Source organism: Hevea brasiliensis, chromosome 12, assembly GCF_030052815.1.
Source record: "Hevea brasiliensis isolate MT/VB/25A 57/8 chromosome 12, ASM3005281v1, whole genome shotgun sequence".
In the NCBI taxonomy this organism is placed as follows: Eukaryota; Viridiplantae; Streptophyta; class Magnoliopsida; order Malpighiales; family Euphorbiaceae; genus Hevea; species Hevea brasiliensis.
Genome location: NC_079504.1, coordinates 96,493,163 through 96,518,939, shown reverse-complemented (window position 1 = coordinate 96,518,939; position 25,777 = coordinate 96,493,163). Strand labels below are relative to the sequence as shown.

The 25,777-nt window shown below is 37.0% G+C and overlaps 1 protein-coding gene across 2 annotated transcripts in view; it reads right to left on the bottom strand.

Annotated features, from left to right (window-relative positions):
- Positions 1-1,274: 1,274 nt before the first annotated feature.
- LOC110659860 (dolichyl-diphosphooligosaccharide--protein glycosyltransferase subunit STT3B) overlaps positions 1,275-25,777 on the bottom strand; it is a 66,148-nt gene continuing 41,645 nt past the window's right edge. The window contains exons 5-6 of one of the 2 annotated variants that reach the window (XM_021817922.2): positions 2,387-2,446; positions 1,275-1,671 (exon numbers count right to left, since the gene is read on the bottom strand). In XM_021817922.2, coding sequence (XP_021673614.2) covers positions 1,542-1,671; positions 2,387-2,446 — 190 coding nt within the window. In that variant the 3' untranslated portion in view covers positions 1,275-1,541. The remainder of the gene's footprint in view (positions 1,672-2,386; positions 2,447-25,777) is intronic. The other variant, XM_058131595.1, reaches the window with a different exon arrangement.

Genomic DNA, 25,777 nt, shown 5'->3' with positions numbered 1-25,777 from the left:
ATATCTAGTTTAGTTAATTAGTTTATATTTGCCTTTAGTGATAATTAGTTTCAGTTTAATCATCCCTCTCAAATTTGATAGTCTAGATACTTATAGTTATTGTGTAGTTTGGTACTCAACACGGTCCTTGTGGGGAACGATACACTTATCACTTCATTACTTATTAACAATCCGTGCACTTGTGGGATTTTGCACAGCAAAACATGACATGCTTATAATGTTAAAAAAATTCTTATTTCATTTCTTTCGACTGCATTGTGTGCACAAAAACTATATATTTACAATGCATTGAGTTATAAGGAATGCATTGTCTTTGAGAGTAACTCTGTTACAGATGTGCCATGACTATTTTAAAGAAAATCACACGAAAATTCCTTGTCAGGATCATGCTAATTACAACATATAACTCAAGCTATCAAACCCTGCAGCAACCAATATTCTCACCTTTTTTTTTTTTTAACAAGTACTTGATCATCTCTTCCTCTCTACTTCATTTTCTTTAACTCTTGCCAACAAATCCAGAATCACACGCTTTAGGTGATCAAGAACTGGAGGATAGAATCATGCATGCCATAGAAGTCTTCATCTAGCAAAAATAAAAATTCCTAACAATATCTACCACCGTACACTTGATCATTCAACAACACAAACAAATCTAAATTGACAGATTAGCCCATTAAAACTCACTCCATAATGTCTGCAATCAGACAAATCCAAATTGAATCCATATTGGCATGTTTCTCAAAAATTTCCTTAGTTTTATAGAACTAGAATTCCAAGAATTTAATCAATTTTAAGTAAATAAAAAAATAAATCAAAATTAAGCGAGTTAAAGATTTTTTTTTTTTTTTTCTTTGCAAGTCAAGGAGTGATAATCAGAGAGAGTGAAAAATACAAGAAGACGAACGTAAAGTACTCGCGGGAGAAGGGACGGAGAATCTTTGATTTCAACGGAAGAAAGTAGCCATTATAAATTGCCACATCGCTAGCAAGGAGAACCCCCTTTACTTGCTTCTTGACGTATGAGAACTCGCCCCATACAAGTACATGCTCCATGATGATTGTGTAATTGTGATAAATATAGTAAGTTTAGATGTTTAATAGTATAAAAATTTATTTAACATATTCAGCAAGTTAATCTGAAATAGCGTAAGAGTGCTATTTGGCTTGTAAAATTAAAGACCAATAATGACAAACAGCACCTTCAACGTACAAGTTATGCCAAGCTCACCGTATGCAATTCAAAAGAAAAATTCAAGAGACCATGAACAACCTTATCACCCAATCAAGTCCTATAAATTGCACCAAGCTAGTTCGTTACACTGATTACTTAGCGATCAATGATCTAAAATGTCTAAATTGTTTCAACTAAAGGTGTAGGGGAATTACAAAAACTCCAAAAAAGGGGGTCCAGAAAATTTAAGAGCCTTTAATGTTACAAACTCACTCTCTAAGCCAAAAACTAGTTTCTTCTAAAGCCTGATGTGTTTCCTGATTCAAGCTCCCATCCATCATTTCCGCCCTGCAGACACAGAAGGACCTTACCACCTATTATTAGGCGGCTTCACCTTGTAAATACGGACGATCCAATTAGATGTTGTGAAAGCTTCTTCCAAGTATTCAAGTTTAACATCCTTATTTCCAATTTCAACACCCCTTGCACGATCATACCTACCATAAAAAATCAATTTAAAGATTAAAGAAATGAATACTGAAAAAACAAATATTAACAAAGCCCATGAAATAATCCACTTGGGAAAAGGATAAATGAGTCCAGGCAGTAATATGATCTATTACCTTCCATTCCAAACATACCCACAACATTCCACCCAAAACTTGAAGAAAAATTAGAAAATTATGGAATATTTCATACCCCTTGAGGAAACAGAATCACCATGTTCTTGCAATCCAGATTAGTAAGCATTTAAAACATGGTAAAGCTACTTCAAGAGCTCAGGCATGATTCGGAACAAATATAAGGATGGGAAAGCTCATTTAGGATTATTGCATGATTAATTCTACGTGTCATCAAGTCTTAATGTTCACACTTCTAAGTTTCTGACTTTGAGAGATGTATTTTGTTTAAATTTTAGCTACAGACGTAGATTAGTTTAGGAGTCAAAATTCACATGGAATCCAGACATGAATTTTGTCCCTATAACCATTTTTTCACAATATCAACGCAAGTTAAAAAGTCCAAAGTTCACAGTATTATTCAAACATTGCTTTCATGGATATTGCTTATGACCAGTATCAGTGGATATTATTCACAAGGCAGTCCAAATATAGTTCTTCCCCCTTCAAATTGGTTGTTCCGTATCAGCATGGCATTGCAAGGGCACAAAAGCTAACAACTTAAGCAACAGAGTGGGAATATTGAACTTACCCTGCAGGCTTGCCATATTCTGTTATCAGTTCTCCAAATCGATAGTAGGATAGCTTGTACCTATCCACCAAAATTGATAAGATAAACCTTATATGTACCAAAAGTGATAAAGAAGTTGAATTGCAATCTAGTAGAACTTAACCTAACTTAACCTTTAACTTGGTAAAGTTTTTATAGTTGCGTAAGTGTGATAAGTCTCATGTCACACTATTTTATCCCAACCACATGCTTTATCCCCATGATTAACATTCTCCTCATTTATCATTTTTTTTTTATTGCATAACCAACCAGACTAATTCTATGTTGTTTTCCCTTGCGTTGCTAAGATTCCTCCTGCACATTCTCTTGCATATATAACCTATACTTGCAGCCTAACAAGGGATTTTGGTCTTTGCAACTTTTTTATTCTCAACATATGTATAGTAAATTTCAAAAAATGTAGCCTTGATATGTAATAATCACCAGGCCTGAACAGTTTATCTATTGCTAATTTGCTATACTAGTATAAGACGTGAAAGAAAATCACAATAACTGGGCTGCTTGCAATTTCTGCATGTAAATGAAAAGAAAACAATATGTGGAAGCAGAGCAAAGAAATGTATTCAAGAAAGGAGGGCAACAATGAAGAATCAGTTAGGGATGATTACAGTTCAGCAACCAAATCACACACAATACTCATAAAGCATATCAATGGCATTGATTCAACGAATTTACTGAATTGAAAGCAAACCATCAATTGATAAATGATGTTCAGGCTAACCAATTAAATGAGCCCACACATTAAATAAATCTCAAGCAAATGCCAATTGCACAACCACCCAAAAATAGCAACAGATCCCTCCATTCACAGACAATAAAACTTCAGTAACCCAAACCATCGAAGAGTCACTCTGAAAATGTAAACTTAAAAAGAGGTTTAAATGGAAGGGAGAGAGAGAGAGAGAGAGAGAGAGAGAGAGAGAGAGAGACGTAGAGAAGGAAAATAAGCAATAAAGGACAAGATTTAGATTAAGGTATATCTATAGTTATCAAAGGCTCAAGGCGCACCAAGGCGCCAAGGTATCCTAAAGGACAAGATTTAGATTAAGGTATATCCATAGTTATCAAAGGCTCAAGGCGCACCAAGGCGCCAAGGAATCCTAGAGTCTAGGCGCAAGGCATGGCGCAGACGCACACCAGAGAGAGGCAAGGCGCAAGAATTAAAAAATAATAATAAAAATTAAAAAAAATTATAAATATGCTATCACACCTCAAGTGATATAAAACTACATAATAATAATCAACAAAATGTCAAGTAATAATAATTTTGTAATACAAAAAAGATAAAAATAAACTACTCAAAGTTAAAAACACTATAAACTACTAAAAGTTAAAGTTTAATAAACTAGTAAACTATTAAATGTTCAATCCACATCAATAGAAATATCAAAATCCTCTTCATCTTCTTCATCTTCTTCATCAACTTCATTAACCTCCTCATACTCATCTTCCAAATCAACATCTTCATCATCATCACCTTCTTCCTCATCTTCAAGAAGTGAAGAAGTACGAGTGGATGATGCTTTTCTTTTTTGCTGTGATGTAAATCTTGGAATAGATGTAGATGCAACATTTTTCCCTTTACTTAATCTAGTGTTGTAGACATCTTCTTCAGCTCCAGTAGCTTCAGCAACCACATTCCATGTCAAATCATCATATTCAAAAACAAGTTCATCTCTATCCATCTCTTCCTCCATTTGACCCATCAACCATTCATTACTATCATCAATGTCCTTCAATAAGATGGGGTCAATGCGGTCACATGCATCATATCGACGCTTTAATGACCGATTGTACTAGACAAATACCAAATCATTCAAGCGATTTTGAGCTAGCCTATTTCTTTTTTTTACTATGAATCTGCAAAATATAACAATTTTAATAAGTAAGGCTTTTGAAAGAACAAATTAAAGGTATAATTCTAAAGGAATATGTTTTGTCACTTACATGCTCAAAGATGCTCCAATTAAACTCACAACCAGATGCACTACAAGTGAGGCTAAGCACTTTGATAGCAAAATTTCTCAAATTTGGAGTTGCTGCTCCATAAGTTAGCCACCATGTAGCTAATGAAAAAATAATGCATATTAATTATTATTCAAAAAGATTGCAATACGAGATTACATGCTTATGGGTAAAATTATATTACCTGGAGATACTTTCTTTCGATTCCTAATTGTCATATCCATCCCAAAGATGTCTTCAGCATTTTGATAAAAAGGTAATTGTGCCATTATTTTGTCTTGCTCTTCTTTGTTTGGAATCAACCTTGTTATAACTTGGTATAACAACCTCAACATCTTCATTAATTTTCCCATTTGAATAGAAAAATTCAAGATTCAAATAATATCCAGCTGTATGCAAAGGTCGATGGAGTTGGCTTTCCCATTGTTTATCAATAATCTAAAAAATTGTCATGTATTTTTCTTCATTGTCACCAAATGACTTTGCAATTGCTTCTTTAGCCCTATCCATTGCCTCATAAATATATCCCATTGCAGGCATTTTCTCACTGTCAACTAATCTAAGCACACGAACTAATAGACCAAATATCTGTAAGATATAAATAATATTAGTCCAAAAAGTAGGCATCATGACAATACCACATGCTTTCTTACCAGACAGTTCTTTTGCCCATTTACTTTTGGTCCATTCCTCTGAAGTAAACATCTTTCTCAAATTCGCCTTGTGCTTATGCATGCGTGGAAGGGTGAGAAAAGCAATTGCAAATCTTGTGACAGCTGGCCTAATTAGCTCTCTTTCACTAATAAAGAGCCGCAACATATTCACCACACCTGGACGAATGTAAATATATCCATTCAATGTCACTGCCCTTTTTTTTGTTGTGAATGTTGGGAATTTTCCCAATATCTTCTAGCATCAAATCTATGCAATGGGCAATACAAGGAGTCCAATACAAATGAGAGCGCTTTTTCTAAGAACTTCCCTATAAGCAAAACAAATATAGTAGCATAAATATTAAATACATTATTTACTTAAAATGAAATTAAACTATCTAATAATAGTAAGAATAAAAACTCTTAATTACTAGCAAGCACACAATTGCTAGCATTATCTGTCATAACTTGAACCACATTAGCCTCTCCAACATGCTCCACAAGTCTATTAAGCAGCTCATACATCTTATCACTAGTTTTTGAGTACTCTGATGCATCAATAGATTCTATGAAAACAGTTCCCTTTGGAGAATTCACCGAGAAATTTATCAGGCATTTGTTTCTTATCAATCCAACCATCTGCCATTATGGAACAACCATACTTTGCCCATTCTATTTCATAGGACTTTGATGAATTCTTCACCTCAGCAACTTCTTCATTCAATAAGGGAACCCGCACCTCATGAAAACTAGATGCTTTCATACGAATCCTAAATTGTCCAATAAAACTAGGTGCTTTTATACCAATCCCAAATTGTCCAATAGACTCCACCATAACTTGAAAACTTGGATAATTGATGGCATTAAAATGAATTGCCGCATCATACATTCATCGAGCTATATCCTTACATGCTTTTTTTCGCAATTCCTTTTTACATGCCTCATTAATAGTGGTTTGCTTCAGCTTTGAATTTTTTCTATCTTGCACAGCCTTTTCAGCACTTTTGGCAAAATATACATCTATTGGACCCTTTGTCCTTGGCTTCTTTTGAACCTTACTACTTCCCTTCGAGCCTCCAAGAATTACCCCAACATCATCTTCAGCTTCATCATCTCCAAGAGTTTCAATATCCTCATGATCAGGTAGTTTATCTAAGTTCTTTGCTTAAGCCTTTTGCTACATATACACTTGTTGCTCTTCATGCACATGTGTTACGCTTCTTACACATTGTAGCATTTCGAAATCCTCCAACTAAATGCTGCTTAGCTCAGAATATCCCTCTTTTTGTAACTTTGCTACAAAAATTATAAATAACATCATTTTTATTGTTTGGATTCACCAAATGGACATACTTCCATGCAAGATCTTTGTTGCTATTGTCAGTTTTAGTAGCAGCAGTAGATGCTTCTGATTCCATCTTTGCAAAAAAAAAAAAAATACAGTAAAAAGAGAAGGAAATTAATAATTTAACAAGTGGCAATAAGCTAACAATAACATATATACCAATTTAAAATACCATAATCGAATTATAATAATAGAAATTAATAATTTATAGTGACATAAACTCAATTACAATATTTCTAATAATTTATAATAAGGCCTAATAGCAATTAGCAATAAGAAAATAAAGTAATTCTAATTTAGGTATTTTTCTATTCCACTAAGATGTTAATACACAGATATATATATATATATATATATATATATATATATATATATATATATTCTCCTATTCTAAATGGATTAGAACTCTAATTCTACAAGGATTAGGAATCCTATCCTATAGGAGTCAATCTCATAATTGGAGTAAACTTCCTCATTAAGAAGACTTCTATAACACTCTCCCTCAAGTTGGAGCATAGATGTTAATCATGCCCAACTCGTTACAAATGTAGTCAACCCGAGTTTCACTTAGAGTTTTTGCAAACAAATCTCCTAGTTGGTCTCCAGTTTTGATGTGTTGTGTTGAGATAATCCCTTGTTGAAGCTTTTCCCGAACAAAATGACAATTAATTTCAATATGCTTGGTCCGTTCATAGAACACAGGATTAGAAGCAATATGGATAACAGTTTGATTATCACACCATAACCGTGCAGGCAAAGAGGTCTTAAGGCCAACCTTATCTAATAATTAAAGTATCCATACTATTTCACACACTGAATGTGCTACAACTCTGTATTCCGATTCAACACTAAATCACGAGACTACGCTCTGAGCATATCCTTTAGCTACAAGACGTGTTTTTAATCTGGCTATAGAACCATCAGGATTCATCTTTAACGAGAAAACCATTTTCACCCAATAGCCTTTTTACCAGCAGGCAAAGATACCAGTTCCCATGTATCATTTGTATCTAAGGCCTTCATTTCCTCTTTCATAGCGGCACACCAACCAAGGTGAGATAATGCCTCAATGACTGATTTAGGGATTTTTATAGAATCTAAAAAGGTAACAAAACATTGAGAAGGAGAAGACAAATGATTATAAGAAACAAAAGAAGAAATAGGGTAAGTACATGTACGTTTACCTTTGCGAAGAGCAATGAGAAGATCTAAAATAGGATCATGATCAGTGGTAGTAACTGGATCTTCCGACGACGAAGATATGGAAGGATCTAAGTCTGGAGTCTGCAATCTTCTTGAATAAACATGAATAACAAGTGGTCGGACTGAGATAGGGACAGAAGAAGCAGGAAGAGGAGATTGTGTTTGTTTAGTAGTGTAGACTAAAAGGTCATCATCCTCCCCTTGATTCTCATACATAGATGTTTGAGGAAATAATAGAGTAGACTCAAAAAATGTAACATCAGCAGAAACAATGTAACAATTAAGAGTTTGAGAAAAACACCTTCATCCTTTTTGGAGCCGCGAATATCCAAGGAAAGCACATTTAAGAGACTTTGGATCCAATTTAGAAACTTGAGCACAAACATCCCGCACAAAGCAAGTACAACCAAAGATCCGGAGTTCAACAGGAAACAATAATTTAGATGGAAATAAATTAGTATAAGGAATGTCCCCATCAAGGACAGAAGATGGCATGTGATTGATCAAAAAACATGCTGTAAAAACTGTATAGGCCCAAAAATGATTAAGTACTTTCATTTGGAAAATAAGTGCCCTAGCTACCTCAAGAAGATGTCGATTTTTTCTTTCGGAAACACCATTTTGAGATGGTGTATCAACACAAAAAGACTAGTGAAGAATACCATTATGAGTCATATAGTTCTGAGAGTGCTCAGAAAAATATTCTTTAGCATTATCACTTCTTAGCATATGTACAGAAGTATTAAACTGAGTTTTAATTTCAACACAAAAAGCATTAAAGATAGAAAATAACTCAGAACGATTCTTCATTAAATATAACCATGTAATACGAGAGTAATCATCCACAAAAGTAACAAAACATCTAAATCCATGTTTAGAAGTAATGAAACATGGACCCAAATATCAGAATGAACTTATTCAAAAGGGGACGAAACCCGTTTATTAACTCTAGGCACAAAAGGTAAAAGATAATGCTTACCAAACTGACATGACTCACATTCTAGTACTGACAAAGACTGAAACTGAGGACAAAATTTCTTTAAGGTGGATGCAAAAGGATGACCCAATCTACAATGAACTTCAAGAGGAGTTAAGGTACTGGAGCAAGCAATAGATCGCGGTTCACATTTATCAAGGATGTAGAGACCTCCTGACTCATGTCCTTTACCAATAATCTTCTTCATCGTAAGATCCTGAAACAAACAATGATCAGGAAAAAAGGAAATAGAACAATTTAAGTTTCGAGTGAGTTTACTAACAGATAGTAAATTAAAAGAGAAGTTAGGCAGACATAAAACAGATGACAAAGATATGGATGTGGTTGGATTCATAGTTCCAGAACCACTGACACACGAAGTAGATCCATCAGCTAACGTGACTATGGAAGGAGTGGTAAAAGACTGAAAATCAGATAAAAGAGCAAAATTACCAGTCATATGATCTGTAGCACCAGAATCAATGACCCATTTGGATGAGGAGGACACAAGGCATGTAATAGATTTACCTAACTCAGCGATAGCAGTGATTGAGAAGTTGGTAAGTTTTAGAGATACCTGATACTGAGAGAACTATGCAAATTCTTCTGCAGACACTGAGATAGTTTTCTCAGAAGAAGTTTTCTCAGAAGAGGAAGACACTGTAGAATTTTCTGTTACCATATTTGCCATCTAGGATCGCTGATTTTTCCTCTGAAGTTTTAAGCAGTTGCGTTTTGTGTCCAGACTCATGGCAATAATAACAAATGACTCCTCCTGAGTTTTGATTAGAACTAGCCTCCACATTGCGTTGATTGTTTCTGTGGTTAGTAATCCCTCCTCTATATCCCTGTTGTCCACTCATATTTCTGCTAATAAGAGCACCGTTAGTAGGTTGTGGAGAATAAGTACTTTCTGTACAAAGGACACATGTAAACGTATCATGAAGGGAGGAAATCTCAAAACTAGAGAGAATCTGAGATTTAACAGTTTCATATTCTGAGGGTAAACCATCAAGAAAACTCATAACAGCCATTTGCTCACGTTGAGCTTGTTGCACCTTTACATCAGGACTAAATGGTAACAGAACATTAAGGTCTTCATAAACACGTTTGAATTCCATAACATATGCTGTAAGAGTTTTGTCTTGTTTCTCAGGTCGATAAAATGCTTTGCAAACATCATATATGCGAGAAATATTGCCTTTGCCAGAGTATAAAAATTCTAAGTACTCCATCAGTTCTTTAACATACTCACAGTGATTAATAAGGCTCATTACCTCACTATGAATGGATAAATTTTGACAATCATCCCTGAACTTATCTAGTATAACATTATAGTCCCTCAACTTAAAAATGTAACATAAAACCCCTTCAACTTTCAAATTTTGCACAGTAAAATCCCTCTAACCTCTAATTGTCAGTTTTTTAGTTAGACATTGACCTGAACAGTTCTAACGCGGAGCTTAGTCAATATTTCTCTTTTCTCCCTCAAGTTATATATAAATTGAATCATTTTTCTTACTGTAAACAGAATGATTTTTCAGGTGCAAAGAGAATAATTTTACAATTTAAATAAGAGAGGAGCTATTCACATCAGTTTTCAACTGAAAAATCAATAATTGAAAGATAGAGGGATTTTACTATGCAAAATTTGAAAATTTAGGGAGTTTTATGTTACATTTTAGAGTTTAAAGACTGTAGTGTTACAACTATATAAGTTCAGGGATAGTTAATGAAATTTACCCCACTATGAATTGAATTCCGAAGCTGTAAGAACAAACAAGCATCTTCTCTTAACCAAGTTTGCTTAGTATCATCATTTGGTGGATCTTTCGTGAGATTATCATCTTTATCAATGCTCCGTAAATAAATCCGAACAGTTTTGCTCCACTCCAAGTAGTTTAACCCATTAAGTTTGTTTTCAGTGATTTTAGTCATCAATGGGACTACATCAGTGATTATAGACTTGGTCTCACCCTCGGCCATTGCACCTTAAAGTCCATAAATAGCCCAAGCTATCGAACACCAGCAGATCCAGTGACCCGAGAGAAGCAATTCTTCGAACAATGCCAAGAACACAGCACCAAATCCAAACACGAGCTGCAGGGATGGGATTAACTCGTCGAGGCGACACTGGGGAAAACTCGTCGAGGCGACACTGGGGAAGAATCGCCTACCATCAGGAGTCGCCGGAAAACACCACACGCACAGACACGCGCCAGCACGTGGAACAGTGGCCGAAACACAAAAGTGGCTCGTGGAGGCCACTCGCTTCAAGTCCGGTCACCGGACTTTGAGGGATAGCCGATCGATACCTAGGCCTCCTTCTGATGCTGGTTGTGAGGTATTTTGATAGTCCTAGGAGGTCCTCCTAGTTTACAGTGAGCCAATGACCTAGAACAGCGAAAGGGAGAAAATTTTCAACGAGAAAAAAAAAACTTCAGAACTAGGGACCTGAGGCTCTGATACCATGTAATTTAGGTATTTTTCTATTCAAACACACACACACACACACACACACACACACACACACACATATATATATATATATTCTCCTATTCTAAATGGATTAGAACTCTAATTCTACAAGGATTAGGAATCCTATCCTATAGGAGTCAATCTCATAATTGGAGTAAACTTCCTCATTAAGAAGACTTCTATAACAGTAATAAAATATTTTTAATTCAATAATAAAACTAAAAGGTAATAAGAGTAATGGAATTAGCATTATAACATATCAAGTCTCAACATATTTGTAAATATTCACAATTGTTATGGAAAGTCAATCACTATATTATTTTTCTGTATATTCTGTATTCTGTATTCCTATTTAGGATTTTTTATTTAGAATTTCTTCCTAATTAGTAGAACACAATTATAGGAATCAATTATATATATATAACTATATACAGATTAATTGAAATCAAGGAGAATCATCTCTCTCTACATGGTATCAGAGCAGGTCATTTATCTAGGATAACTATTTGTTCTCACCACCCAGCTCAGGAGAGACCTTGGCCGCCGACCGGCCGTCCCCTCTGATTCGGTCCCCGGAATCCAAGCACGTGAGGCTCACGCGCACAACTCAGGTTCTCGCCGTTTCTTCACTCGCCGGCGCGTGGAGGCGCATCCGCAGGTTGTTTCGACTCAAATCAGCATTGCCGGCGTCGCCTCAACGCCCCCGTTCCACCATTGTGTGCTATTGCCTGATCCAGTACACCATTAAAGGACTTCTGAGGTTTGGCTCTCATATCCCATTTCGGTATTTGCTTGATTTGTGATTTTTTATTATTTTGCGACTGTAAGCACTTTGGATTAGAGTTTTGGTTAGTTTTCTTTGTCTCAATAAATGGCAGACAATAAGAATATTATTTCTAATATGATTTCAGTGATGACAAAGATCACGGAACACAAACTTAATGGATCGAATTACCTGGAGTGGAGTAAGACTGTTAGGGTCTATTTGCGTAGCATTGATAAGGATGATCACCTTACTAAAGACCCACCTACTGATGATACAAAGCAAACTTGGCTAAGGGAGGATGCTCGGTTGTTTTTCTAGCTTCGGAACTCGATTCACAGTGAGGTAATTAGTTTAATTAATTACTGTGAATTTGTTAAGGAATTAATGGATTACTTAGATTTTCTATATTCTGGTAAAGGGAATATTTTTCGTATTTATGATATTTATAAGGTATTCTATCGCGCTGAAAAAGAGGATAAGTCTCTCACGGCTTATTTTATGGATTTTAAATGGGTATATGAGGAACTTAATGTATTGTTGCCTTTTAGTTTTGATGTGAAAGTTCAGCAGGCCCAACAGGAGCAACTGGCTATTATGAGTTTTCTTGCAGGCCTTCCTTCAGAGTATGAGACTGCTAAATCTTAGATTCTCTCCAGTTCTGAGATTTCCTCTTTGCATGAAACGTTCACACGAGTCCTTCGTACAGAGAGTACTTAATCTTCACAGCCTGCCAGTAGTGCTCTTATTAGCCGTAATCCAAATGGACAACAGGGTAATAGAAGAGGTAGTAGATGAGGAATTACAGGTGTTATGGAAAGTCAATCACTATGTTATGGAAAGTCAACCACTATATTATTTGTATATTTTGTATTATGTATTCCTATTTAGGATTTCTTATTTAGGATTTCTTCCTAATTAGTAGAACACAATTATAGGAATCAATTGTATATATATACCCATGTACAGATTAATTGAAATCAATAAGAATCATCTCTTTCTACATGGTATCAGAGCAGGTCATCAATCTAGGGTGACTATTTGTTCTCACTACCCAGCTCAGGAGAGATCTTGGTCGCCGACCGGCCGTTTCAACCCCGATCAACATTGTCGGCGTCGTCTCAACCCCCTCATTCCACCACCGTGTCTTTGTTCGATCCAAGATAACCATTAAAGGACTTCTGAGGTTTGGCTCTCAGATCCTATTTCGGTATTTGCTTGATTTGTTATTTTGGGTTATTTTGCTGCTATAAGCAAGCACTTTCGGTTAGTTTTCTTTGTCTCAACAAATGGCAGACAATAAGAATATTATTTCTGATGTGATTCCGATGATGACTAAGATCACGGAACACAAACTTAATGGTTCGAATTACCTGGAGTGGAGTAAGACTGTTAGGGTCTATTTGCGTAGCATTGATAAGGATGATCACCTTACTAAAGATCCACCCACTGATGATACACGACAAACTTGGCTAAACGAGGATGCTCGATTGTTTTTGCAGCTTCGGAACTCGATTCATAATGAGGTAATTAGTTTAATTAATCACTGTGAATTTGTTAAGGAAATGATGGATTACTTAGATTTTCTGTATTCTGGTAAAGGGAATATCTCTCGTATTTATGATGTTTGTAAGGCATTCTACCGTGCTGAGAAAGAGGATAAATCTCTCACGGCTTATTTTATGGATTTTAAACGGGTATATGAGGAACTTAATGTATTGTTGCCTTTTAGTCCTGATGTGAAAGTTCAAAGAGCCCACGGAGCAACTGGTCATTATGAGTTTTCTTGCAGGCCTTCCTTCGAGTATGAGATCGCTAAATCTCGATTCTCTCCAAGATCGAGATTTCCTCTTTGCATGAAACGTTCACACGGGTCCTTCGTGCAGAGTACTCAATCTTCACAACTCGTCAAGAGTGCTCTTATTAGCGTAATCCAAATGGACAACAGGTAATAGAAGAGGAAGTAGAGGAGGAATTACGACAGCAAGTAATCAGCGTAATGGAGAGGCTAGTTCTAATCGGGACTCAAGAGGAGTCATTTGTTATTATTGCCATGAGCACGGCCATACAAAATCTAATTGTCGCAACTTCAGAGAAAAATCAGCGATCACGGATGGCAAATATGGCGTGAGAGAATTCTACTGATATCTTCCTCAGAAAACTATTTTGGTATCTGCAGAGGATTTTGCACAATTTTCCCAAGATCGTGCATCTCTAAAGCCTACCGGTTCCACATCACTGCGATCGAGTCGTAAATCTACTACATGCCTTGTGTCTTCTTCATCCAAATGGGTTATTGATTCAGTGCGGCATCACATGACGATAATTCTAGTCTTCTATCCGCTTTTGGTCTAATCTCGGTTCCTCTCATTACTTTAGCTGATGGTTCTACTTCTTGTGTCATGGGTTAGGCTGCGAACCCGACTTCGTCAATTTCTTTGTCTTCTGTTTTGTGTCTACCAAAATTCTCTTTCAATCTACTTTCTGTTAGTAAACTTACTCGTACCTTAAATTATTCTGTTTTCTTTTTTCCTGACCATTGTTTATTTCAGGATCTTACGACGAAGCAGATTATTGGTAGAGGACGCGAGTCAGGTGGTCTCTACATTTTGGAAAATCATGTACATGATCGCTTGTTTGCTCCAGTACCTTAACACCTCTTGAAGCTCATTGTAGATTGGGTCATCCTTCTTTGTCTACCATGAAGAAGCCGTGTCCTCAATTTGATCTTTATCGATTACTAGAATGTGAGTCGTGTCGGTTTGCAAAACATCATCGTTTGCCTTACGTGTCTAGAGTCAATAAACGGGCTTCATCTCCTTTTGAGGTAGTTCATTCGATGTTTGGGGTCCTTGTTACTACATCTAAAACTGGATTTCGTTAATTTGTTACTTTTGTTGATGATTACTCTTGTGTTACCGGGTTATATGTAATGAAAAATCGTTCTGAGTTGTTTTCTATCTTTTGTGCCTTTTGTAATGAAATCAAAACTCAATTTAATATTTCTGTGCGCATATTAAGAAGTGACAATGCCAAAGAATACCTTTCAGCACAATTTCAGCCTTATATGACACAAAATGGCATTCTTCATCAGTCTTCCTGTGTGGATACCCCATCCCAAAATGGCGTGGCCGAAAGAAAAAATCATCATCTTCTTGAGGTAACTCGTGCTCTTCTTTTTCAGATGAAAGTACCTAAACACTTTTGGACGGATACAGTTTCCACGGCATGTTTTTTTATCAATCATATGCCGTCTTCTGTCCTTAATGGGGATATTCCTTGTACTACTTTGTTTCCTACAAAATCTTTGTTCCCTATTGAACCCCGTATTTTTTGTTGTACCTATTTTGTGCGTGATGTTCGTCCACAGGTTACTAAATTGGATCCAAAATCTCTCAAATGTCTTCCTTGGGTACTCCCGGCTCCAAAAAGGGTACCGTTGTTTCTCTCCTACTCTTAATCGTTATCTTGTTTCTGCAGATGTCACATTTTTTGAGTCCACTCCATTTTTTCCTCCATCATCTGTGTACGAGAGTCAGGGGGAGGAGGATGATCTCTTAATATATACTGTCCAACCAATGTCTAGTACTCTCCCACAGCCTGTTCCTTCTGTTTCTAGACCTACTTGACCTCCCGTTGTTCATGTTTATTCCAGGAGATTGGAGATTCCTGACTCAGATCCTCCACCAGCTACTTCGTTGGGAGATCTTGTACCTCATACTGATCATGATTCTGATCTAGACTTACCCATTGCTCTTCGTAAAGGTAAACGTTCATGTACTTACCCTATCTCTTCTTTTGTTTCTTATAATCAATTGTCTTCTTGTTCTCGGTGTTTTGTTATTTCTTTAGACTATGTTACTATCCCTAATACTGTTAATGAGGCACTGTCTCATCCTGGTTGGTGTGATGCTATGAAAGAGAAAATGGAGGCTTTAGATGCTAATGGTGCATGGGAACTATTGCCTTTACCCACTGGTAAGAAAGCTATTGGTTGTAAATGGGTATATACAGTAAAGGTAAATCCTGATGGTTCTGTGGCTAGGTTAAAAGCACGCCTTGTAGCAAAAGGATATGCTCAGACATATAGGGTTGATTACTCTGATACTTTTTCTCCTGTAGCTAAACTTACTTCTATTCGCTTGTTTATCTCTTTAGCAGCTACATATGATTGGCCCCTGCATCAATTGGATATCAAGAATGCTTTCCTCCATGGTGATCTTTAGGAGGAGGTGTATATGGAGCAACCACCTGGGTTTGTTGCTCAGGGGGAGTTGGGTAAAGTTTGTAGGCTTCGAAAGTCTCTTTATGGCTTGAAACAAAGTCCTAGGGCATGGTTTAGGAGATTCAGTGAAGCAATACAGGAATTTGGTATGCAAAAGAGTAAGTGTGATCACTCAGTATTTTATAGGCAATCTGAGGCTGGTCTAATTCTCTTGGTAGTCTATGTGGATGACATTGTCATCACTGGGAGTGACTCTGCAGGTATTTCATCTCTTAAAACCTTCCTCCAAACTCAGTTTCAGACCAAAGACTTGGGATTGTTAAAGTATTTCTTGAGTATCGAAGTTATGAGAAGTAAGAAGGGTATTTTCTTGTCTCAAAGAAAATATGTCCTCGATCTATTGACAGAGACAGAAAAATTAGGTGCTAAGCCTTGTAGCGCACCAATGACTCCAACTTTACAATCAAGTTAGCGGGGATAGTGAGTTGTTTGAAGATCCAGAGATACAGAGATTGGTAGGAAAATTGAACTACCTTATAGTCACTCGTCCTGACATTGCTTATGCCGTTAGTGTGGTAAGTCAGTTTATGTCTTCCCCAACTGTTGCTCATTGGGAAGCCTTGGAACAAATCTTGTGTTATCTGAAGGGCGCTCCAGGAAGAGGTTTGCTATATGGTAATCATGGGCATTTGAATGTTGAATGTTTTTCGATGCCGATCGATCGATCTAAGGTTGACAGGAGGTCAACTCTTGGATATTGCGTTTTTATTGGAGGAAATTTGGTGTGTTGGAGAATCAAGAAGTAGATTTTATTTTCTCGATATAGTGCTGAATCAGAATTCAGAGCCATGACAAAATCTTTATGTGAGTTAATTTTGATTATTCAATTACTAGATGAGTCATGTTTTAAGACCTCCTGCTCGTGAAATTGTGGTGTGATAATCAAGTGCTCTTCATATTGCTTCTAATCCGTGTTTCATGAGCGAACCAAACATATTGAGATTGATTGTCACTTTATTCGTGAAAAGATTCAACAAATGATCATCTCAACAGACACATCAAAACCGGATAGCGATTAGGAGATATTTTCACAAAAGCTCTGAATGGAGCTAGGATTGACTACATTTGTAACAAGTTGGGCATGATTAACATCTATGCTCCAACTTGAGGGGGAGTGTTATGGAAAGTCAATCACTATGTTATAGAAAGTCAATCACTATATTATTTTTCTGTATATTTTGTATTCTGTATTCCTATTTAGGATTTCTTATTTAGGATTTCTTATTTAGGATTTCTTCCTAATTAGTAGAACACAATTATAGGAATCAATTGTATATATATACCCATGTACAGATTAATTGAAATCAATAAGAATCATCTCTTTCTACAACAGGCAACAGAGGTAATCAGCATAATGGGGAGGCTAATTCTAATCAAGACTCAAGAGTCATTTGTTATTATTGCCATGAGCCTAGCCATACAAAATATAATTGTCCGCAACTTCAGAGGAAAAATCAACGATCACAAATGGCAAATATGGCAACAGAGGATTCTACAGTATCTTCCTCTGAGAAATTGTTTTGGTATCTGCAGAGGATTTTGCACAGTTTTTCTCAGTATCAGGCATCTCTAAAGTCTACCAGTTCCCCTGTCACTGAGATCGCTGAGTCAAGTAAATCCACTACATGCCTTGTGTCTTCCTCATCCAAATGGGCTATTGATTCTGGTGCGACAGATCATATGATAAGTAATACTAGTCTTCTATCTGCTTTTCAGTCTAATCTCACTTCCTCTACTGTTACTTTAGCTGATGGTTCTACTTCTTGTGTCACACGTTCTGGAACTGCGAACCCGACTTCATCAATTTCTTTGTCATCTGTTTTATGTCTACCAAAATTCTCTTTTAATCAACTTTTTATTAGTAAACTTACTCGTACCTGAAATTATTCTTTTTCCTTTTTTCCTGACCAGTGTTTGTTTCAGAATCTTACGACAAAGCAGATTATTGGTAGAGGGCGTGAGTCAGGTGGTCTCTACATTCTGAAAAATCATATACCGCAGTCGCTTGTTTGCTCTAATACCTTAACACCTCTTGAAGCTCATTGTAGATTGGGTCATCCTTCTTTGTCTAGCATGAAGAAGCTGTATCCTCAGTTTCAGTCTTTATCAGTACTAGAATGTGAGTCGTGTCAGTTTACAAAACATCATCGTTTGCCTTCTGTGTCTAGAGTCAATAAACGGGCTCATCCCCTTTTGAGTTAGTTCATTCTCATGTTTAGGGTCCTTGTTCTGTTTCTTCTAAAACTGGATTTCGTAATTTTGTTACTTTTGTTGATGATTACTCTCGTGTTACCTGGTTATATTTAATGAAGAATCGTTCTGAGTTATTTTCTATCTTTTGTGCCTTTTATAATGAAATCAAAACTCAATTTAATATTTCTGTGCGCGTATTAAGAAGTGATAATGCCAAAGAATATTTTTCAGCACAATTTCAGTCTTATATGATACAAAATGGCATTCTTCATCAGTCTTCCTGTGTTGATACCCCATCCCAAAATGGCGTGGCCGAAAGAAAAAATCGGCATCTTCTTGAGGTAACTCGTGCTCTTCTTTTTCCTATGAAAGTTCCTAAACACTTTTGGGCGGATGCAGTTTCTAAGGCATGTTTTTTTATCAATCATATGTCGTCTTCTGTCCTTAATGGGGATATTCCTTATACTGCTTTATTTCTTACAAAATCTTTGTTCCCTGTTGAACCCCATATTTTTTGTTATACCTGCTTTATGCGTGATGTTCGTCCACAGGTTACTAAATTGGATCCGAAGTCTCTCATATGTGTCTTCCTTAGGTACTCCCGGCTCCGAAAAAGGTACCACTGTTTCTCTCCTACTCTTAATCGTTATCTTGTTTCTGCAGATGTCACATTTTTTGAATCCACTCCATTCTTTCCTCAATTATCTGTGTATGAGAGTCAGGGGGAGGAGGATGATCTCTTAATATATACTGTCCAACCAATGTCTAGTCCTCTCCCACAGCCTGTTCCTTCTGTCTCTAGACCTACTCGACCTCCCATTGTTCATGTTTATTCTAGGAGATTGGAGATTCCTGACCTAGATCCTCCACCAGTTACTTCGTTAGGAGATCTTGTACCTCATACTGATCATGATTCTGACCTAGACTTACCCATTGCTCTTCGTAAAGGTAAGCGTTCATGTACTTACCCTATCTCTTCTTTTGTTTCTTATAATCAATTGTCTTCTTGTTCTCGGTGTTTTGTTACTTCTTTAAAACTCTGTTCCTATCCCTAATATTGCTGGTGAGGCACTGTCTAATCCTGGCTGGTGTGCTGCTATGAAAAAGAAAATGAAGGTTTTAGATGCTAATGGTACATGGAAACTGTTGCCTTTGCCCACTGGTAAGAAAATAAGTATTTACAGCAAAAGTAAATCCTGATGGTTCTGTGGCTAGGTTAAAAGCACGCCTTGTGGCAAAAGGATATGCTCATATATATGGAGTTGATTACTCTGACACTTTTTCTCCTGTAGCTAAACTTACTTCTGTTCGCTTGTTTATCTCTTTAGCAGCTACATATGATTGGCCCGTCCCAATTGGATATCAAGAATATTTTCCTTCATGATGATCTTTAGAAGGAGGTGTATATGGAGCAACCATCTGGGCTTGTTGCTCAAGGGGAGTTGAGTAAACTTTGTAGGCTTTGGAAGTCTCTTTATAGCTTGAAACAAAGTCCTAGGACCTAGTTTGGGAGATTCAGTGAAGCAGTAAAGGAATTTGGTATGCAAGAGAGTAAATGTGATCATTCAGTATTTTATAGGTAATCTGAGGCTGGTCTAATTCTCTTGGTAGTCTATGTGGATGACATTGTCATCACTGGGAATGACTCTGCAGGTATTTCATCTCTTAAAACCTTCCTCCAACCCAATTTCAGACCAAAGACTTGGGATTGTTAAAGTATTTCTTGGGTATTGAAGTTATGAGAAATAAGAAGGGTATTTTCTTGTCTCAAAGAACAGAGACAGGAAAATTAGGTGCTAAGCCTTACAGTGCACCAATGACTCCAAATTTACAACTGTTAGCAGGGGATAGTGAGTTGTTTAAAGATCCAGAGAGATACAGGAGATTGGTAGGAAAATTGAACTACCTTACAGTCACTCATCCTTACATTGCTTGTGTCGTTAGTGTGGTAAGTCAGTTTATGTCTTCCCCAACTGTTACTCATTGGGAAGCCTTGGGACAAATCTTATGTTATCTGAAGGGTGCTCCAAGAAGAGGTTTGTTATATGGTAATCATGGGCATTTGAATGTTGAATGTTTTTCAGATGCCGACTGGACTGGATCTAAAGGTTGACAGGAGATCAACTACTGAGTATTGCGTTTTTGTTTGAGGAAATTTGGTATCTTGGAGAAGCAAAAAGCAGAGTGTAGTTTCTCGATCTAGTGCTGAATCGGAATACAGAGACATGGCACAATTAGTATATGAGGTAATGTAGATACTTTAATTACTAGATGAGACAGGTTTTGAGACCTCTCTGCCTGCGAAATTCTAGTGTGATAATCAAGCTGCTCTCCATATTGCTTCTAATCCGGTGTTTCATGAGCGGACCAAACATATTGAGAATGATTGTCACTTTGTTCTTGAAAAGATTCAACAACAGATCATCTCAACAGGACACATCAAAATTAGAGAACAGTTAGGAGATATTTTAACAAAAACTCTGAATGGAGCTAGGATTGACTACATTTGTAACAAGTTGGGCATGATTAACATCTATGCTCCAACTTGACGGGGAGTGTTATGGAAAGTCAATCACTATATTATTTCTCTGTATATTCTGTATTCTATATTCCTATTTAGGATTTCTTCTTAATTAGTAGAACACAATTATAGGAATCAATAGTATATATATAACCATGTACAGATTAATTGAAATCAAGAAGAATCATCTCTCTCTACACCAATAAACAAAATGTCAAAATCACAAATTTAGACTAAAAAGAAAAGAAAAAGAAAAACAGCACTGGGTAAAACACAGCCAGAGACGGAGAGAGCATGGCAGTCCCCAAAAAAAAAAGAAAAAAAGAAGAAGAAGACAGTAGCACTGTGGACGAGAGAAAGAGAGCAGTGGAGAGAGCATGAGCATGGCAGCCAAATAAAAAAAAAGGAAGAAGAAGAAGACAGTGCAATGCCATGAACGAGAGAAAGAGAGCGTGAGCATGGCACCCCAAAAAAAAAAAAAGTAAAGGATAAGAAAGTGAAGTGCAGGAAGGGAGCAGAGGAGAGAGAAGAAGATAAAGAAAACTGTAAAATTAAAACATATGTACCAGGTTTATCCTTTCCTTTTCTTCTTCTTCTTGTACTTCTCCTCTTCCTTTTTATCTTTTGGCTGGCTGGCTGCTGGTTTGGACAAATAAGGAAAACCTAGCCCATTTATATCCAGCACCTTGACTCCTTGGGAGGCGCCTCGGTGTGCCTCGATCCTTGGTGCGCCTTGGTGCCCTCTTGGAGCAGCTGCGCCTTACTTGTCTCAAGAGCGCCTGGTGCGCCTTGCTAACTATGGGTATATCCCCACATTATCAATAATGTCTGGTTCATGATTACCTAGAAAGCGGTACATCTTGGATTGTAGTATGAATACACGATACGCCACTTAACTACATATAGCGAATGTGGGGATAGACTTATTTGGTATATCAATTCAGGATACAATACGTGAATCATGTCAATTCGGTTCACGGTACATGAATTACACTTAACTAATATAATCCCTAAGTCTAACTTGGTGGAAGACTACAACTTTATTACCCCCTAAGTTGAGGGTTAATATGTGAAACTAAACCTGTGCTATGTATCAGACCTGCACTTAATCTAGAAATAGAGAAAGGAAGCTAGAAAGAGACTTGGTTGAGAAAAGAAGGAAAAGGGGGAGAAAAATTTAGAGAGAATATAGAGAAGAAGAGAGATAACCTTTGTATTTGATTCTTGGATAAGAAATACAGGTGCTTTTTGTTACATACTATAGAAGAAAGTATAATAGTAATAGGAAGGGGAATATTGGAGGGAAAGGAGCAAAAGTGTATAACTGATTCTGTAACAGAATTGGTAACTGCTATGTTTGACTTTAGAGAAAGTAGTTATTGAGTTGAGATATAAATTCTCAACAAGCTAATCTGTAGAGCTATTTTTTCAAGAATTACCACAGAAATAATAATTCTCAATTCTCTCTCAACTATCCCTCTCTTCTCTCTCTCTCTTCTCTCTCTCTCTTCTCTAATTTTCTCTACTTCTCTTATAATTCTCTGTTAGGGTTCCTTAACCCTAACATTTGGTATCAGAGCTATCAGATCCAAGAATCAGTGGGTAATTGGTCCCTGGAAGTCGGAAATATGACTAGATCAGTTGTAGTGAGTCCAGAAATGGTGAAGATTGCTGAGCTGGAAGAACAAGTGAGAAATTTGCAAGAAGTTTCTCGGAATCTGCAAGAAGTGGCTTCAAGAACTGCTGGAGATCTGAAGGAATTTAAAGAAGATATGATGAAGAAAACTGAGGGTCAGAATGTTATCTTGGAGGAATTGCGAGCCTACATGAGTGCTGGAAGGAGTAAGGAAGTTAGTAATTCTGCTGAAGGTGGAAGTAGATCTGAAAATGTTGGATTTCAGTCAGTTTTGGGAAATGGGATGGGTTTATTACCTAACCCTACAAGGATCCAGAATTTACAGAATATAGGTAACCCTAATAACCTTGGAAAATTTTCTTTTATGGAAGGTATGCCACAGATTTTGCCCAAGATAGAGTTGGTTACTTTTGATGGGAAAGAACCTAGGGCTTGGTTGAGAAGGTGTGAAAAATATTTTGAGATCTATAAGGTTCCTATTGATCAAAAAGTACCAATAGCGAGCCTGTTTTTGGTGGATAGGGCTGATGCATGGTTCCATAATTGGAATAGGGGTGGAGTACATTCTTGGGAAGAATTTGAGAAAGGAATTTGCAGCAGATTTGGGGATGAAGGGCTAGAGGATTTAGTAGAGGGTTTTATGAAACTGAGGCAGGAGGGATCTTTAGAAGAATATCAAGATGAATTTGAGGAATTAAGAATAAGAATTGAGAGATTAATGCCTGAATTAGGTGAATCTTATTTTCTGTCTGCTTTTATGGGGGGTTTAAAGGATGAAATTAGGTTGGTTGTTAGAATGATGAAGCCTGTTTCCTTATCTCAGGCTATAGAAGTAGCTAGGCTTCAAGAACAAGTGTTGGAAGTCAGTAAAAAGCCTAAGAATACAAGCAATTTTTCCAAACCTTTTAGAAGCCAATCTACTGCCCCTTTAACTCCATATCAGACTAATTACCCAAACCAGTATGCCAAGCCATATCAGACCTATCAAAACCCTCCAAGACCACCAAATTTTGACAAATCCAACCCTACAACAATTAAAACTCAGTCCAGTACCAACTCACCCAATCCACTGCCTGTTTCTACTTTATCTTCAGTATATAAACCAACAAATTCTTTTTCAAATCCTGTTAAGAATCAGCCTAAACCATGTTACAGATGTGGGGACAAGTATTTTCCAGGGCATCAATGTAAGCAGAAAACATTAAATGCAATTTGTTCCATGGAGAAGAATGAGGATGGAGGTGAAGAGGAGTGGTTTGAAGCAGGAATGGAGATAGAGGAAAGGGAAAATATGGAAGACAACACTCTGTCAGTTCATGCACTGGAAGGTAGTCATGGCATTGATACAATAAGGATGTTGGGGCTTCATAAAAACAGGCAATTGGTGATATTAATTGACAGTGGTAGTACCACCAGTTTCCTTGACAAAAGAATAGCTAAAGAATTGAAATTGGAGTTGGTTTCAACACCACACACTGCTATTACAGTGGCAGATGGGAGGAAGTTAGGGTGTGATTTACAATGTCAGCAATTTAAATGGAAAATGGACAATAATGAGTTTAATTTTGATTTGAAGATTCTGGAATTAGGGGGTTTTGATATGATATTAGGAGTGGATTGGTTAAAGAAGCATAATCCAGTACTATTTGACTTTGAGGCATCAACAATTACTATTACTGTGGAAGGAAGATCAGTAGTTTTGCATGGCATTGGAGAGGGTAAGCTGCAGTCTGGGCTTTGGTATTCTGCCAATATATTGAGGAAAGATGGTAAGGATTTTCAGAGTCCTTTGTTCTGTGTTATGCATTCTGACCACTCCTTGCTATCAGCTACTTCCAATTTTGGGTGTGATGAGAGACTGCAACAATTACTCCAGAAATATAGCAGCATTTTTGAAGAGCCTCAAGGGTTACCACCTTTTAGAAGTCACAATCATGCTATTCCTCTAAAGCATGATGCTCAGCCTGTTAATATTAGGCCTTACAGATACCCCCATTACCAGAAGACAGAGATTGAAACATTGATAAAAGATATGCTCTCCTCTTCCATCATTCAACCTAGCACTAGCCCCTATTCTTCTCCTGTTCTTTTAGTGAAGAAGAAAGATGGGACATGGAGATTTTGTGTTGACTATAGGAGACTTAATGACTTGACAGTTAAGGATAAGTTTCCAATCCCTATTATTGATGATTTGCTAGATGAATTGCATGGGGCTGTGATCTTTTCTAAGATAGATTTGAGGGCTGGTTACCATCAAATAAGGATGAAGGTGGATGATATTCCTAAGACTGCTTTTAGGACACACCATGGGCATTTTGAATTTAAAGTGATGCCTTTTGGGCTCACTAATGCCCCTGCTACATTTCAGGCCTTAATGAATCACATTTTCCAACCTTTCTTAAGGAAATTTGTCTTACCGTATTTTTTGATGATATCTTGGTTTATAGTAGGGATATGGAGAGTCATTTGGAGCATTTGGGACAAGTGTTTGAGGTGCTGCAGGCCCAACATCTTTTTGCTAAACAATCTAAATGTTTCTTTGGGCAAACTGAAATTGAATATCTTGGGCATATCATCTCAAGACAGGGGGTTGCTACTGATCCAAAAAAGATTGCTGCTATGGTAAACTGGCCTGTTCCTATTTCAGTGAAGGATCTCAGGAGTTTTTTGGGACTTTCAGGCTATTATAGGAAATTTATCAAAAATTATGGGGTTATTTGTCAGCCTCTAACTGATCTATTAAAGAAGGATTCATTTCACTGGAATGCTATTGCTCAAAAGGCTTTTGAGAAGCTTAGGGAATTAATGTCTACAGCTCCAGTTTTAGCTCTGCCAGATTTTTCTAAGCCATTTGTTATTGAGACAGATGCTAGTAATTGGGGAATGGGAGCAGTGTTGCAACAGCAAGGGCATCCTATTGCCTTCATTTCTAAGGCTTTTGGGCCTAAGAGTAAGGCTTTATCTGTGTATGAGAAGGAATTGCTAGCTATCACTTTTGCAGTAAGTAAATGGAGACATTACCTAGAACAGGGTCAGTTCTTTATTAAAACTGATCATGAAAGTATAAAATACTTACTTGAGCAGAGGTTACATACTAATTTGCAGCAGAAGGGTATTTCTAAATTGTTGGGGTTGAACTATAAGATACTGTATAGGAAGGGAATTGAAAATAAAGTGGCAGATGCATTGTCAAGGAGGCCTGCAGACTTTCATTCTTGTGTTATTCAATCTGTGGTAGTTCCTGCTTGGATGCAGCAATTGGTGGGAAGTTATGAAGGGGATGATAAAGTTAGAGAGTTAATTCAGAAGCTCTCTTTGGACCATAATGCTGTTG